Source organism: Syngnathoides biaculeatus, chromosome 16 (genome assembly GCF_019802595.1).
Source record: "Syngnathoides biaculeatus isolate LvHL_M chromosome 16, ASM1980259v1, whole genome shotgun sequence".
Taxonomy (NCBI): Eukaryota; Metazoa; Chordata; class Actinopteri; order Syngnathiformes; family Syngnathidae; genus Syngnathoides; species Syngnathoides biaculeatus.
This window is the reverse complement of record NC_084655.1, coordinates 21,867,095-21,884,054: the sequence shown is the minus strand read 5'-3', so window position 1 is coordinate 21,884,054 and position 16,960 is coordinate 21,867,095. Positions and strand designations below refer to the sequence as shown.

At 42.6% G+C, this 16,960-nt stretch overlaps 1 protein-coding gene across 1 annotated transcript; it reads left to right on the top strand.

Annotated features, from left to right (window-relative positions):
* Positions 1 to 233: 233 nt before the first annotated feature.
* Positions 234 to 15,403, top strand: prkacaa (protein kinase, cAMP-dependent, catalytic, alpha, genome duplicate a). The gene is made up of 11 exons (XM_061846122.1): positions 234 to 1,006; positions 10,897 to 10,958; positions 11,175 to 11,303; positions 11,833 to 11,931; positions 12,046 to 12,128; positions 12,232 to 12,358; positions 12,469 to 12,564; positions 12,638 to 12,760; positions 14,103 to 14,267; positions 14,731 to 14,856; positions 14,957 to 15,403. The coding sequence occupies exons 1-10, from the start codon at positions 961 to 963 to the stop codon at positions 14,854 to 14,856; spliced, it is 1,056 nt and encodes a 351-aa protein (XP_061702106.1). The 5' UTR covers positions 234 to 960; the 3' UTR covers positions 14,957 to 15,403.
* The last annotated feature ends 1,557 nt before the right edge of the window (positions 15,404 to 16,960 follow it).

Genomic DNA, 16,960 nt, shown 5'->3' with positions numbered 1-16,960 from the left:
TTTTATTTGCAAGTGATTACGTCAAACAGATGCCAAGTTAAAAAGGTAGAAAAAAAGACAGCTACCGTTACAGTCTGGGCGACTATTGGCTGACGAGCAAGCCATGAAGGCAGGTGCAAAATGGCGGGCTGTCCAATCACATATCTAGATTGCCTTGCATTGCCATTCTTCGTCCAATCAACACTTGACCCACTTACGCCTATCATCCCAAGTAGCCTATTGGAAGCCTTTGAGGGGCGGGTCCAGGTGGATGGATGACTGGAGTTTCCCTTGCGGTCGAAAGATTAATGGAAAGGCTCTGTTGATTTGGGGAATCGTCCGCGTGACGGTAGGCTCCGGGGGAACCGTCCACTTCGGCCTTGCTGGCTTCGAAGCGAGCGCGGACGAGAAAGGAGAAGACGACGAGCGCGGCGAGGAATAAACCTGGATACTGTTATTTGTTTCTGCACCGAACACGGAGCGGAAGAAGGGGCCTGCCCACACACACACACACCGAGCGCCTGGTTTGATAAGGCCACTGTACGACTAAGGAGCTAACAGATAGAAACAGCAACTGGAAAAAAAAAAACAAAACGGCTGACGACCACCTGCCCGACGCCCCCCGGACTGGCTTCGGATACATTACTATAAGCCAACAACTTCACAAGTACCAGTCGAGTCGTTTCCTGAATGTTGAATATTTCACTAGCTAGCCGAGCTAACACCCTCTTTAGCCAGTTAGCCAAGTGTAGCAAAAGGCTTCGCTTTTAAGAGTTGTTCCGTGGGGGGGAAAAAAAGTGAACGTGGGAGGTGGAGGGGATTAAAAAAATCAGTTTTTGGAGAATGATTGCCGTCAGCTAGTGGCCACCGGACAGCTTCATCGAGCAACTGTTGAAGCAGGCGGTTGTGAGGGTTGTCGTCAAGCCGCCCGAAGTCGCAAGCAAACCCCCCCGACCGGAGCCCGCTTGACAGACTGCCATCATGGGCAACACGCCCACCGCGAAGAAAGGCAATGAGATGGAGAGTGGTAAGTAAAAAAATAAAATAAAATTATGTATATGTCATTTTTCCTGACTTACTGTTCCAGATTCACATGCCAGTTACGTTTGTTGCCTTGGCCCATTCGTTCATGCACACCTTCCTACAAAAAAGGATTTTACTCGTGCTTTTCTCTGATTATTATTATTTTTTTTGTTGTGTGGCAAAAGCTCGTGATAAAGGTTCCCCGGGGTGCATCCAGAGTTGGCCCTCATGACGACAACACAGGCAGCCTTCACTGAGTTGGTCTGGTCTTGTGAAAGTCAATCCCCGGCTAATGATTAAACCCACCGAGCTTGGGAAAAAGGGGGTTATTCGTTTTTTTGTAAGAGGGCCAAGACTTGAGTTATAAATGGTGGAATGTGAGGGTTGTTGTGATTGCAGCGAGAAAAAGGCAGTCATATGTTGCCTGTGTAACCATCCTCTCCAGGCACAAAACTTGGGAGACTCTTGAACATCATGTGATGTGAGAGATGTCTTCAAGAACAAGAGAGTTTGTATATGCCACTGTAGTCTCCTCTCAAAGTCTTAGCCTAAAATAATATTTTTGTACTTATACAGGGCACAATATCAATTAAAAATATACGAATGTGCTAGCGAAACTGTTTTCATAAATGCTCCGGAGACTCAGTCATTCACGTTTGATTACATTTAACCACTTAAAGCATCTCTAATCTTTGTTGATTTTTCTTGTTTTGCCAATACTTGAAAAAAAAAAAAAGACACTGGGCCAACGTTTCTCGAATTGGGCTACATGTCCCTGTAGTGAACTACTTCAAACAGTATGTGAAGAAATTATTGTGTATTTGCAGTACAGTTCAATTTTTAAGTTCACTCCATTTTAATTATTGTTCAAACTCTTTTTTTGGTGTAGTCACTGTTAATATTTGAACTGTGCATAATATTACTGTGCCTTACAATATGTGCCCGTTCATACAACTTTACATGAAGGCAGGAGTCATGTTGAATTTCATAAATATGAGGATTAAAAACCCATGTGGAGCATAAATATAAAACCAATTACTCGATTAATCAATGGGATCATTTGTACTCTATATTTGACAGCTGCGTACGTATTTTATGGCAAATAATATTTGTATTTGTTCATCTATTTATACCAGTGACAGAACAATGAAATGCTCTTCCGTGAGATGGGGAAACTTATAGAATGATTGGGACATTTATGCTTGGAGGTGTGGCATCGGTATTTTTTCCCCAAATATAAAATTTGGGATACACTGCTTTATTTATCCCCTAGCGTAAGATAAATTGTGACAGTAGCAATATTCATACAACAAAAAGCATTGAGGAGGGCTTAAAAGGAATTTAAATATAATCCAAAAGAGGAGGGGGAATAAAATATTGCATGCGTGTATATGGTAATTCATAACAAAGTCAAATGATGCTCTTAAAATTTAAAAAAAACAATTGCAAGTTGTGCATTGAAAACAACCGCATCACTTACACAAAAGGTCATAGATGGGCTAACAAATAGGATCTGTAATTGCGGTGTTATTGCTCTTCATTCAAGCTATAGAAATTTGAACAATTGGTGAAGAAACGCATGTAGACAGACAGAAAGCATAGCGATCACACTTATATTCTTGGTGTTGTTTTGAGTTATGAACGTGCACATGAAACAGATACAACTCCTAAGTCAAGGAGCTGAAAGAGCCGATTTAGGTACACGTTCGTGCGTTTTACCATTTTCAAATGTGAAAACAAGGTAATGGCTGCATGGTGCTTGTACATTTTAAGAACAATCAGTCCTGTAGACCTCTAAAATGGTCTACCTGTATCCTTGTAGGTGAGTCCTGTTACGTGAAAGTTTACCAGCTAACTTGTCTTACGTCACAATAATTTCCATTTCCGGTTTTTATCATTTTTCATCACCGGCTTTCTTCCAAGGGATCACTGGTCCTCCTCTGCTAGCGTTAGCGTGTGTGTGTGTGTCACCCAACATGGATCATGAGGACCTGGCGAGGCCCCTCGGGACCTCGGTGTTATGTTTTTATTCATAACACCACGAGTGACGCGCAAGTGAGAACCGCTAGCTGCGAAATGAGAAGCGGCTCCTCCTCGCCGCTAGCGAGTACGTGTGAAAGAACGGCCTCCGTTCCAGATCTAGAACATTCCAACTCATCGCTCGTAACCGCCGTGACGCCTTCACCTTTTTCAAATCATGTCGAGTTGAATGCACAATGGCATTATTAATATTTGGCTTGAGCTGGACTAGTTGCACTGTGTTCATGTTGCAGAAATACAGTTATGTGAAAGATGTGCTCTTGTTACAAGAACACAGTCATATGTTTTTAAAGAAAACGTTTCATAATTTAAAAGTCTAATGTTTTGAGAAAAAGTTGCAGTTGGTAAAATGACAGCGCCTTTCATATTTCTTTGTTCTCATAATTGTAATTTAGTTTTCTTTTGCCATCTTATGGTTTAATTAATACGAAATCAAATGTATTTTCTCACTAAAGTACTACTTATTCCTGTAATATTCCATCTTTTTTTGAAACATGAAAAGCTTTATTTACAGGTATATTTTTCTCTGAATATTCTGACTTAATTCTCGCAAAAAAATGGATTTACTTGTTATAATTCAGCGTTAGTCTCAGGAGTAAAACGTTTCCCTCTAATTTTTGTTAAATGATTGTTTTTTATTGCATATAGTGGTACATTATTCTTGGCAGTAGTACAACTTTCCTTCTTTTAGTACTGTTTTCAAAATTCATTTTTTGGGTTTTATAAGACTATCATAAAAGGACAACTTACAATTAATTTGTTTTCAAATTATTTTCACATCTGTGGAATATTTTTTGTCACGTATTCTAACAAGTATCCAAACGATTAATTGAACAATCATGTAAAAATCAAATTTTCATTCATCAACAATGTGCATTTCAAATTAATCTTCTGCACTTGGGGTCCTCATCTTTGCATTTTACTAAAATTTGTATTTTGCTTTGAGATTTTTATGATGGAGTTATTCGATCAATCGTTGCAGGCTTATCCAAAAGTATTTTTTCCTCTTGCATAACTTCACAAAATCAACTTTTTTCCTCATAATCTTTCATCACAAGATCCTGACTTATTCACTCGGTGATTTTACAAAAGTATTCCCATAAAAGCACAACTTTTGTCCTCATAATATTGTAACCTATTTGATGCATAATTGAGATTTTTATCTTGCAATATTGCAATATCCATAACATAACATCCATAACATTTCCAGTTTAATATTTCAACTTTATTCTCGCAAAACTTTTATCCTAAAATATTTCAACCTTATTGTTGCAAAATTCTTTAGTACAACTTGAATGTGTCAGAATTCAGAGTTTGTTGACCTCTAATGGTAATTTCGCACTTTATTATTTTTATTTCTTGAATACAGAACGTAGTAGTCCCGTTTTTTTTTTGGGTGCAAAATACCGAGGGAAGGTTTGTAGAAGCACTTTTTTTTTTTTTTTTCCTGCCCAGTCGAATAAGAGGAGCTGCAGCACGGCAGTGTACAAAACCGAGGCCGGGGCCCACAGGAAGAAGCCGGTCTGGTGCAGGAAGTGAAAGAGCCAGCGAGGTTCAGCCCAAAGCTTCCTCCCGTCTGCCTCGCTCTCTTGAAAGGCCATTTTGTTCCCCCCCTCGCAAACATTCGGGATTCCCCACGTGGATTCGCCGCACATCATGTAGCGCGTTGCCCGGCCTTGTGTGTACCGTGTGTTTATTCAGAGGCTGGCGTGTCGGGTGGGTCCGAGCCGACAGTCCTGCCCCATCTGATGAGGGTGGGACGGGGTGAGGATATTTTCACACGAGCAAGGGTGAAGGGGGGTGGAGCTCTTGTCATTTTTGTATTCCAGTGGGTGGAAGCCTTCCTCTTTCTATATTGGCTGATTTGAGTTTTTGGCAAGTATACACACGCACGTCTAGCCAGCTATTATGTAAGCGATTGTGTTCCACTCAGAGTTTCAAAGAGGACATTGGTCATTCATTGTCAAGTGAGCGCGTTTTTGCCCCGTTCTACCTACTCAATGGTGCTATGATCCTCGCGCTTGAATCTGTCCTCACCACGTGAAATGGTGCGCGGCAAAACTGGCTTCTATTGGGCTCGTGTGTGTGTGTGCGGGTTCCGAAAGTTGTATCAGCTTTGAATGCTCACCTTTTCCGTTCTTCCATTTATTGTTGGCAGTCGGGTTGATCAGATAAGGTTGCTGACTCGAGATGACTTGTAATGACGTCACGGCGGGCATAGTGGGTCGAGCTAATCAGTCACACATCTTCGCACATGTTGGCCAAACTTGTTGCTAGGTAGAGTTTATAATGTGCCATAGGCTCAAAGGCTAAATTATGAGCGCAAATAATAATTGACTTTTGAGATTATCATCTTATTTAAATTAGACTCAATTGAGTTTCTGCCCTGGTCACTTGTGGCTAGGCAGGGTTCATAGAGCATCATGTAAGAAAAATGTACCTCTTTTTGGTTATTAATACAGTGATGCCTCGGTTCTCGATCACAATCCGTTCCAGAAAACGGTTCGAGAAGTGATTTGTTTGAAAACCGAATCGATGTTTCCCATTACAATGAATGGAAAAAGAAATAATGCGTTCCAAGCCTAAAAAATTTGGCTCTTTAAAGCATTTCTTTTAGCTTTTCCTGATAATAAACTGCATAGTAGAAATAAATGTTTAGTTTAAATGCTTTATATAATAAAATAATTTAAGAAATATATTTATTTTTTGTTTAAAATGTATGCTTTAGTAGTAGAGTACGCTAGGCTGGGAGTGCATTGCCGTATCTGTCGCGACTTGGCCCCCAGCCTTGGACACTTTTTTTTTTTTTTTTTTTTTTTTAAATTAACAAAAAGTGCAAAATAACTTTAAACAAGCAACTTTCCTTTTTTGGAGCCATGATTGGGGCTTAATACGGTAGTCCTCGATAAAAAGAAAAACAACATTCTCTACCGGGACACGTCTGTGTACAGTGGCTACGTTATACACAATAACAAAAGTGTGCTGCTTGCGCCGGGCGCGTTATGTAATTTCTGGCTTTTTTTCGGCGGGGCGTTCAAATTGCCACATTTATTACATACGAATCCCTGTTTCATACTACATGTCCTGAATGGAAATGGTTCCAGAAAATGGTTCCCTGTTATTTAGACATCTTAAGGGAGCCTTACCCATGCGTTGCCCCCTGGTGGTTGGCTGACTACTTGTTGAGGAAGCCGTCATATGCTCAAGTGCTCGCCTTTTAAATGTAAAAATCCCCGACGGATTACTTTAGTTCAACCAGGACAGGGATAATCGTGATCACAATTCAAATTCAATTGTGCAGCCTTGACCTTTTTTTAAAATAAATGGAAATGCATGTACGTATTAATGTATATCCCCACAGGGGTGAATTTGGTTGATCAATTCTCCCAATAAAATCTTACTGTCCCTGCATCAGAGTAGGGCAGCAAGGCCCAGGGGAGAAAAGGGGGATTGATTTTTCTTTTGGGGGGGGAGGGTGGAATCAATGGAGCCCTGGCATTGCAATGAGTCTCTGCTGTATTTCGGTAATTCAGTGGCTCATGACCATTTTTTTTTTCATTTCATGTAAAGATTATGTTTTAAAAAAAGGCCCAAATGATTGGATGAGCTCATGTTGGCGTCCCTTGTCCACGTTTACACGCAACTTCCTCTCCAGTTTGGATGAATGTGCTCGCTTGGCCCTCCCCCTGATGATTTTGTGTGGATCAATATGCGAGCTGCGACAGCGGGGGAGAACGTTGTGTACAGAATAAATATTGATACAAACCAAGTAAGCATCCAGTTGATTCATGTGACTGCCGACAACAAAATTGACCCTTCCCGGAATCGAGACACCGCCGAGAACGCTCCACTGGCTTCCCCCGTGCGTTCGGGCGACCGCCGATCTGACTCGGAGACGGCGGGTAGCGGGGGGCATGAGTCGGCAGCCGTGAGGAAGAGTCAGAGGGACGCAAAAAAGCGGGCAGACTCTGCCGCGCTCATGTGTGACCGGAAGAGCTCCAGGAGGCACGGCAGCAAGAGGGAGTCATCGAAGGAGTGCTCGCGCTCCTCCGAATTGGTATCGCGCTCGGCGGAGGCCGCTGAGGTGCCCGTCGTCATCCCGGATGGTGAGAAATACGGGCTAGCGACGCTTACGACGTGAACGGCGGTCGCATGTCTGACCTGCTGAGCTCAATTAGTGCCTCTTTCTAACAGGAAGTTGAACAACTTTTCCAGGAAATCTTTTTTTTTTTTCTCTTCTCCTTGCCTCTCCCTAGTGACCACTTATCTTCTATTGCACTCAGCAGACGCTGTCAACATGTTTATACGATCCCTGCTCCCGCTCATCGTATTGTTGCAGCTGTCACTCTTTGGGGAATTTGTAAGACATCGATTAGCTTGAATTTAGAATTTGTGTGCGTGCACTGTTAATGTTCACCTCACATTTTTAGGATGAATATAACTCAAATTACATCAAAATTGTAATTGAAATTACTGAAAACTACCGGTGACAAATGGATAACTGTGATGGTTGTCCTAAAATGGGAAATGGAACTTGGCGTGATGGAAGACAGTTGTCGAGCTGCTCAGTACAGAGAGCCGTAGAGTTCATTAACTCGCGTTTGTGTTAGTTAAGTAATTTCACTGAGCATATTCCAGTGTAAATTTAGCTGAAAGCATAAAATGGAGATGCTATCATGTGTCTTAAAATGCTCAGTAGTTTTACTTGAAGTCGTAGTTGTTTTGCATCTCCTTTAAATTTAAAATTGTTGCTTAAAACATTGCCTGTCCAGGGGTAAAAATTAATTCATTCATGCATCCATTTTTTACACCACTTATCCTCACTCGGGTTATCATTATTTATTTTACCAAAAAAAAAAAAAAAAAAAAGGTTTTCAAAATTGCAATTATCATAGGAAGGATGATGTAACTCATGGGAGGTTCCATGTTAGTTTGAAAGTCAAACAGGAGATTGTTGACAGTGTGGCTTCGAGTTGGGGACTGCAGGCTCCTGCGGCTGACGTGCGCACGCATTTGGCCGCGGGCTGTTGTTTCGCATCGATTATTCCGACATTCCCACATGATCCTGAAAGACTCGATGTGCTGTAGCCAGCTTTTCTGTAGTTTTAAAGCCGTTTGAATGCGGCACGAGTTCTACTTGGTTTCCTTCTTTGATTTGATTGGTCTTCTGCCTTATCATCACTAATTATGAAAAGCATCGCTGTGTTACGAGGAGTTGGATATCCATCTTGCGGGTTGTGGTTATTGAACCGACGTTAAAGAGGAATGAGGAATGATGGTGGTTATCTACGCGTTCCCACAGAGAATTGTGATTCAGCCCTTGAAGATGATTGGCGAGGAAAAATGTACTTCCGTATCAGCAGTCGCAGTTTTGGAATATGTCCACTGGCGTGTCTTTGGCTGGCCGGTAGTGGTGCACGTATCCACTGTTGCGTGTGTGTGTTTGCTGCACTGCCGCGACCCTGAAGGCCAAGACTTGCGTGTATTTGCATTGTGCTGCTGGGTTAAACTGCACTGCTCTCCACACAATTGCACTGCAGTGTTAAACTGATTAGTCGTGCGTATTGTGTGCCCAACCCAGTCATCGGTTGGAGCTCATAAAATCAAGATTATACATTATCCGTCCATCATATGTCAAAATAAAAATCTATATATCCAAGTGTACAGTGGAACATCAAAGGTCCGACACAATAATATTCCCAAACCGCTGGTCAGTCACTAATTTGTTGATGGTGTGTAATAACAAATTCCCTATAATATTTTTCTGTCATAAAAACGTTTGACACAATTTCATCAACAATGTAGCATTCTTAACGCTCGTATAATTATAAGTTAGTCAATGTAAAGTGATCCAGTGTTGGTTCACAAATTTGAATGACTGGAAAATATCAGCGAGTACCGTAATTTTCGGCCTACAATCTGCAATTTTTTTCACACGCTCTCAACCCTGCGGTTTATGCGGTGATGCGGCTAATATGTGCATTTTTTACTAACGGCCGCAAGGGGGCACTCGAACGGAAAAGGTAAGAATGAAACTGGTGGAATATGTGCCGAGGAAGTGACTTTTACTGGCCTTGTTAGTGCTGCGCTAGCGTTAGCGCTGTGTTACTGTCTGGCGTGTCTCAGTGATATTTACCGGTGAGTTAGATTTTTAACTGGCCCTGTAAGCGTTAGTGTTAGTACTAGTGCTAGCTTTAGCCCGGCGCTAGCGTTTGCGGTAGCTTTAGCACGGCATTAGAGTTAGCACTAGCGTTAAACTCTTTTTGTGTACCGTCTTTCTCTGAAAATATCTCCCGTTTCAATGTTGGCACTTGCGGCTTTTACACGGCTGCGCCGTATGTATGTACCAAATGGTATTTCCTTTACAAATGTACTCGGTGAGGCTTGTAACCAGGTGCGTTCTGTAGACCGGGAATTACGGTACCGAAAATGAGTTTCTAAAATAAGTCCCACCTCCAACCGTGTCCGCTGAATACATTGAAAACATGCACGCCCTGCTCGACCTTCACCGGTCACGGCTGCGTTCGTACAAGCGTGACTCAAATGTCTGTGGTTTGAGCCACAGGCTGACATGCGCTGCACTGTTTGGTAAACATATAACTTTCCCTTGAAAGTGTCCCTTAAGCACAACCGGACAAAAAACGATTGGCCAACACCACTCCGCGAGCTAGCTTCTCAGGTTGAAGCCAGAGTTTGGTAGCCAACAGCATGCTGGAGTAGAAATGAGCTAATTAATTATTACTCAGTAATTCACAATTCCACTGGATATCCACTGATGGAAAGACTATGCTCAGTACTTGTAGTGGAGGAGTGCCGGCGTGGCGGTCTGAGCGCTCCCGGTGCTGAAAAGTCTCCTTGTGATTAACGCGCATGCGCGTATATTTTGTCAACTTCCGGCCAGCCTGAAACATCCCCATCCATGAGTCAACGTGCCATTCGACAACTTGTCTCCGAGTGTTCATGTACGCTATGAACGTTTCAGAAAGATGTGTATATCTCTATCAACTTTTGTTTTAAGGTTAGGTCAGGGTTAGGATATAACGTATGTCAGCTACCTCTGTGTAGAAGAAGGGGAACTATGAGACTGGGCGATTTCCCAGTAAGCGTCTGCTCCGTACCCAGAGTTCCCCTGTTACTAATGCATGCGCATTCATCACAAGAAGACTTTTCAGCACGGGGGAGCGGTCAGACCGTCACACCGGCTCATGGCCAGAAAGCACAAGTGCCTACTTGGACTTGGTGTTATCCATGCCCCAAAAAATCCAGAACACTAAAATGATTGAAAATAAATATATAAATAAGAATGTTATATCTCAACAATTCACCACCATGTTATTTTCAGTCTTTGCAGAAGATTTTAAACATGATGTATTTAGTAAACCGTTTTTTAATTCACTGTTGGCAAGACAAAAACAATATAACTAAAACAGTTATTTGAATAATTAATTCCATTACCAAAAAACAGTCAACGTAACAGATATGCGTGGAAGCTTCCCAGGGATAACGCACAGATGGAGCTTTGTCAGACGGAGCAACAGACGTTGCCTGAAAATTGTCCTCAAATTCTGATTTGCTCCACTGTATTAATGTTTTATATCGATGGCACCACTGTGATGATCAGGTTACGATCAATGACTGTGGCCATTTTGGAACGCCGTAAACGCAGGCCACGTTATGACCTCCATTAAAGCCGAGACTTCCGACTTCCTCGAACGCTCTCCGTGACGCAGGAAGTGGTTTTGATGATGTCTTTGGATATGTACTAAAAGCATCCCGCGTGTTATTGTATGATGGGAAACGGTCCATCAGGGATGATGTGAACTTCTCTTTGTGTTGTTTTGTTTCCCATCACAGTGAAGGAGTTTCTTGCCAAAGCCAAAGAAGATTTCCTAAAGAAATGGGAGAATCCAGCACAGGTGAGACAACATCAGACAGTTAAGTTCATTGCTGGGTTGGGGTCCAGATGAGGACAGCGCCAATAAAAAATGGGTAATAATCGAGTGAACTGTGGGAATACCGCACCTGTGTTGCGTTTGTTCCCAAGGCAGTGCACCCTCTGCTGGTGTAACAAAACAGATTTTCTTTCTTCTCCCATATTCTGGCGCGTTGACATTTCCGCTCGTGTCCCCCAGCAAACCGCGGGATTGGACCACTTCGAGCGAATCAAGACTTTAGGCACCGGCTCCTTCGGCAGAGTCATGCTGGTCAAGCACAAAGATTCGGGCCAGCACTTTGCCATGAAGATACTTGACAAACAGAAGGTTAGCCGCAAATATTTTGTCTATGGTTTGCTCTAACTTTGGTCCCTGAATAAGTAAGTTTTGTTGGAAAAAAAAATGCACAAGACATACAATGTGTGTGTGTATACAAAAAAATAATAAAATAAGTTAACATATAAACACATAAACGTGCATTTCAATATATTTGGATATTGTTGAAAATGTAATTTGTTTCAGTTGTTGGGTCAAAAAGTCCAACTCATTTCCAGTCGATTGGCTAGTATCACTACACAGAATGATACGTTTCATGATTTTGATGATTATAGCTTCCACGGCACAAATGAGAGTATCACATAAAAACTATCAAGTCATTTTTGATATAAAAATTACATACATTTTTATGGGCTCTCTGGAAAGTATTATTCTGTTTTTGATTCATGTGTATATGAGTTTGCTTTTTCGACTGGAATTACTGTAATAATACCATATTTTGATTTACTGCAATGTAACTGTAAATGTTTTTTTTTTTTTTTAAATAAATAGATACTTAATCCGTTGTGGCGTGTTTCAGGTGGTAAAGCTGAAGCAGATCGAGCACACGCTGAACGAGAAACGCATCCTGCAGGCGGTCAACTTCCCCTTCCTCGTACGACTGGAGCATTCTTTTAAGGTTTGCAGATCGTCAATGCTCCTTCGAAGCAGGCTGCCATGTCTCATTTTGGGGTTTCTCCCCCCGCCACACACCGCTTGCGTCATGTTGAGCTTTTTGCTCTTCTCCCAACAGGACAACAGTAATCTCTATATGATAATGGAGTACGTGCCCGGAGGCGAAATGTTCTCCCACTTGAGGAGAATCGGTAGATTCAGGTGTGATGATGTTCATTTTTTTCTTCATCTTGTGTCCTAAATACTACAACTGCATACAAATGTTGTTTTATTTTGTACTGATACGGATCCTTTCCGCCTGCAGCGAACCACACGCCCGCTTCTACGCAGCTCAGATTGTACTGACCTTCGAGTACCTTCACTCGCTGGACCTGATCTACAGAGATCTGAAGCCGGAGAACCTCCTCATTGACCAGCAGGGTTACATCCAGGCAAGGCTATTTGACAGTGACAATTTTTTACCTTTAAAAGGTGCAATATCCCCCCCGGTACGAGAACTGAACACTTTTTTTTTTTTTCCTACTCTAAAACACTTCCGCAGGTTACAGATTTTGGTTTTGCGAAAAGAGTGAAAGGCCGAACTTGGACGCTCTGCGGAACCCCGGAGTATCTGGCACCAGAGATCATCCTCAGTAAAGTGAGCGTTTGACCGTGATTCTCAAAGCTTCATTTGGAGACACCTCAGCACCTTATTATTTTTTCGTTTCCAGGGATACAATAAAGCTGTCGACTGGTGGGCTCTCGGCGTGCTCATATACGAGATGGCTGCTGGCTACCCCCCCTTCTTTGCAGACCAGCCCATACAGATTTATGAGAAGATTGTATCAGGAAAGGTGAGTTTATTAAGGTCATGAGTTTGTTTTTTTTCCTCCTTTTTCGTGGGGTACAAGTGTACTGCATTAAAAATGAGGCCTGGTTCGATAAGGTTTGCTCACTTAGAGGAGAGTACCGTAATTCCCGGCCTACAGAGCGCACCTGGTTATAAGCCTCACCCAGTACATTCGTAAAGTAAATACCATTTGGTACATACATAGCCCGCAGCCGTGTAAAAGCTGCAAGTGCCCACATTGAAACACGAGATATTTACAAAGAAATACGGTACACAGAGAGTTTAACGCTAGCACGGCGCTAACGGGGCCGATTGACAAAAAAGACATACTGGTAAAAATCACTGAGACACGGCAGTAACACCCTAGCGCAGCGTTAACGGGGCCGGACCGGTAAAAGTCACTTCCTCGGGACATTTATTCCACCTATCTCATTCTTACCTTTTCCGCTTGAGTGCCCCCCTTGCGGCCGTTAGAAAAAATGCACAAATTAGCCGCATCACCGCCTAAACCGCAGGGTTGAAAGCGTGTGGAAAAAGTCGCGGCTTATAGGCCGGAAATTACAGTACCTAACTACTACAGGTATCGCTACGCCACTGAAATCTGCATCGGATAAATAAAAAATTATAATACAAACCTGTTCAAATGCTCTTTTTTGTGATATTAAAAAATTAGACCAAGATAAATCATTAAAAAAAATTCCATCAATTTTTGACCTTTTAATTTGTACGACTCAAGTTTCCCTTTTTTTTTTATTATTTTTTTGAGAGGGGAAGTCAAATTAAATGACTGAAATAATCTTGTGCACACCCTCCTGAGAACTTGGGTATGTGGCTTGTTCAAAATTACCCACGTAAACAGTCACATTCAAACTGATGTTGGTTGGGAGCCAGCGCAGAGCTGCTGCCATTGACACCGCTGGTCAATTATTCAAAATCCTCACTGATCCTGTTGTTTCAGCATCGCCGAAGCCAAAGCTGCGCATTCATAAAAAGACGGCATCTTAAATAAAGGTGACAGACTAATTTCATTCAAATCAGTCATCTGTCGCCTCAAGCGAGAAACGTGATTTGCGACGAGTCCACGTCGTGCTCACGGAGCAGTAAATTCGACAAATCGACTTGTCAAGTACAAGCTCTTAATAAGCGCGATAGAAAATGGATGGATGGAAGAATCTCGAGCTGGCCCCTACTTTGTCAACGCATCAATCGACCTTTGGAGGTTGTACGAGCGATGTGGCGACAACACAAGTTGATGAGAACTCAGCATTGGCACCAGCGCAAAGAGCCAAAAAAAAAAAAAAAAAATCCACAAAGCTTGACCCGGACACCCTCCGGCTTTTTCCCAGGTTCGCTTCCCGTCGCACTTCAGCTCGGACCTGAAGGACATGTTGCGGAACCTGCTGCAGGTGGACCTCACCAAGCGTTTCGGCAACCTCCGCAACGGCGTCAACGACATCAAGGGCCACAAGTGGTTCGCCACCACCGACTGGATTGCCATCTACCAGAGAAAGGTGAGCCTTGCCGCAAAGCAAAGCAAATTTTGAAAACAAAGAGATAAAACATTTATAATGGCATAAAAACAATTAATAATGACAAAATATTTTTTTAAAAAAAGACAATTAAAATCGCATACACTGCAAGTAATATGATCAAAAAGTGGATATATTGTAAAAAGCATGAGGGAAAAAAAAAGAAGTTTTCAACCTGGATTTAAAAACATTCACACTTGGGGCTGACCTCAGTAGGTCAAAGTATTAAGTTACTCTACTTATCGAGAATTTTCTGATATCTGTCCTCGAGTATTTCTTGTTCTCACAGCTTTTTTTATTTGTACTCCCTATTTACTTGTTTTTTCCAGAAAAGATCTGTACTCTCTACCACCTTTCACTTTTCCGTACCGTACTAAAATAAAATATAATAAAAAATAATGAAAATTTGTTTAAGTGGTTGCACTCTTTTACTCGTGCGTTCCAGGTGGAGGCGCCCTTCATCCCCAAGTGCAGAGGCCCGGGCGACACCAGCAACTTTGACGACTACGACGAGGAGGAGATCCGGGTGTCCATCACGGAGAAGTGTGCCAAGGAGTTCGCCGAGTTCTAGGTTCCGAGTCGGGGTTCTGGTTCTTGGGCGGTGGGGGTTTGGGGGAGCGTGTATCCGGCGGTCTGCTTATTCATAATTTTTTTTATTTTATTTTTTCCAGTTTCTCACCTCCAGACGGGAGAGGCGGATCAAGCAGCGAGGAAAGAGCCAACAGAACCAACAGTGTTGCCTTTTTCTCATTCTTAATCCCAACTATTACCCGTTCGTCCCCTAAATTTGTATCAGCACACGGTGTCGTCGGGCGTTGTCAAGGTACCCAGTCTGCTTTTTTATTTTCTCTGCCCCTCCCCCCCCCCCCCCAACCCTCTCTATTGTTCTTTGAGCAGCAACTTGATTGTGTCGTTAGCCTGCCCACCACCCTCTAAAGTCAACCGAGCAATACTGAGTCCAACATCTTGTCTATCGCGATGCTAACCGGTTGGAACACTGTCGGACAAAAGCCTCCGCGTCGAGCTTTAGAGTTGAAAGCGATTTATCGCCGTCTACGCATTTTTTGTTTGCGTCTCACATCTGTCTTCATTGCAGCTTTATTATTATTATTACCCTACTGGTGATTTTTGTCTCTTTTTTTTTTCTTTGTGTTTACTTTGTGTTTAGCAGTCATAGTAAACACTTTGATTATTATTTGAATTCTTTATAATACTAGTATATATGTACACTAGTATATACATGTACTAATAGTAGTATATGTTTATAATTGATTATATACAGTGGCCATATAAAATCTACACACCCCTGTTGAACAGCTAAACGTCATTTGGGGTTATTCTAAGATGAGTTTGAATGTGATTGTTTTTCTGACTAAAGCCACAATCCCAGGAGCAGGGGTGTGAAGACTTTTTATATCCACTGTATATAGAGAGAGGCACTCAAAATGATTCAACCCCCAATTATAAATGCAATTTTCAAATTCATAATAGGTGAAATGAAGCAAAATAATATAAAAAAATTACATTGATCGTCCTGTAAAGTTTTCGTGCGTTCGCAAACGGACTTCACCACCGGCAGCACGGTGAAATATCGGTTAGCTCCGAGGTCCGGGGTTCGAACCCCCGGCTTTCGCGGGGTTTCCTCCGGTTACTCCGGCTTCTTCCCACATTCCAAAAAAACGTGTGCGCCAGGTTCATTGAAGACTGGAAATTGCGCATAGGTGTGAATGGTTTTCGGTTTCGTATCCGCCCTACGATTGGCCGGCAGGCGACCAGGCCGACGTGTGGCGCCGCTCGGTGGACGAACTTAACAGCCGGGCTTTGCTTTGAATGCTTTTGACTGCGACGGTGACGCGACGGGAGAACAACTTGTCCGTCATAGCCGTGCAGTTGGCAAACCCGACAGCATTGCAAGCTTTTCTGTATGGATTGAAGAGACAAAAGAGTAGCAAACAAGTTTGAGCGAATTGTGCCTGTGCGTTATTGTATTTTTTTTTTGTGTGTGTGTTTTGTGCGCGGAAAGGCCCCGAAACTGTTGGCAATGTACAAACATTTGTCCCGTTGAGCGCGGCCCTCAGAGGACTTGACAACAGCTAAAATGTTTTATTTTTTTTTTGTGCTCGCTATTGGTGTCCAATCTTTCTTGAAAATTTGGATGCATGACAATCGCAGACCAATGCTGAGCCCTGGTTTGTGGACTCGGTGCATTCGTGAAGGTTGTACGCTTCCCGTCCTCCCTTTCACACACACTCCGTTTGAGGTCTGAGGTGCTAGACTTGTGCTTTTACGCGTGTGTGTGTGTGTGTGTGTGTCTGCCTTGCTTTTGACTCGCGCGCCCACCCCCACCCCCTCCCCCATGACATGTTATTTTTCTTTTTCCTTAACGAATGTGACTGATTTCAGTGCGGGCCGAGGCCTCGCAATGTAATAAGAGATCAAACGCTGGATGAATTTTATTTTTGAATGTTCTCGACTTGTCTGATGGTTTCAACTGCTGTTTTGGATTTTTTTTTTTTTTTTTTTTTTTTTTTTTTTTTGGGAGGGGGGTGTTTTTGAGCGTTACTCTTCCTCCCCCGCCCCGCCCACCAACCCACCACCGTTTGAAATAGTAAAGCTACCGCAGCTAGCTTACTTACACGTCCAATACGTGATTATTATTTTTCATAACGGCCTTT

Excerpts from the sequence above, each read along its gene's own strand:
- prkacaa (XM_061846122.1), top strand. The coding sequence starts at position 961 with ATGGGCAACACGCCCACCGCGAAGAAAGGCAATGAGATGGAGAGTG. Across the intron at positions 1,007-10,896 it reads AGGCAATGAGATGGAGAGTG|TGAAGGAGTTTCTTGCCAAA; the intron begins GTAAGTAAAAAA and ends TTCCCATCACAG. Across the intron at positions 11,932-12,045 it reads GACTGGAGCATTCTTTTAAG|GACAACAGTAATCTCTATAT; the intron begins GTTTGCAGATCG and ends TTCTCCCAACAG.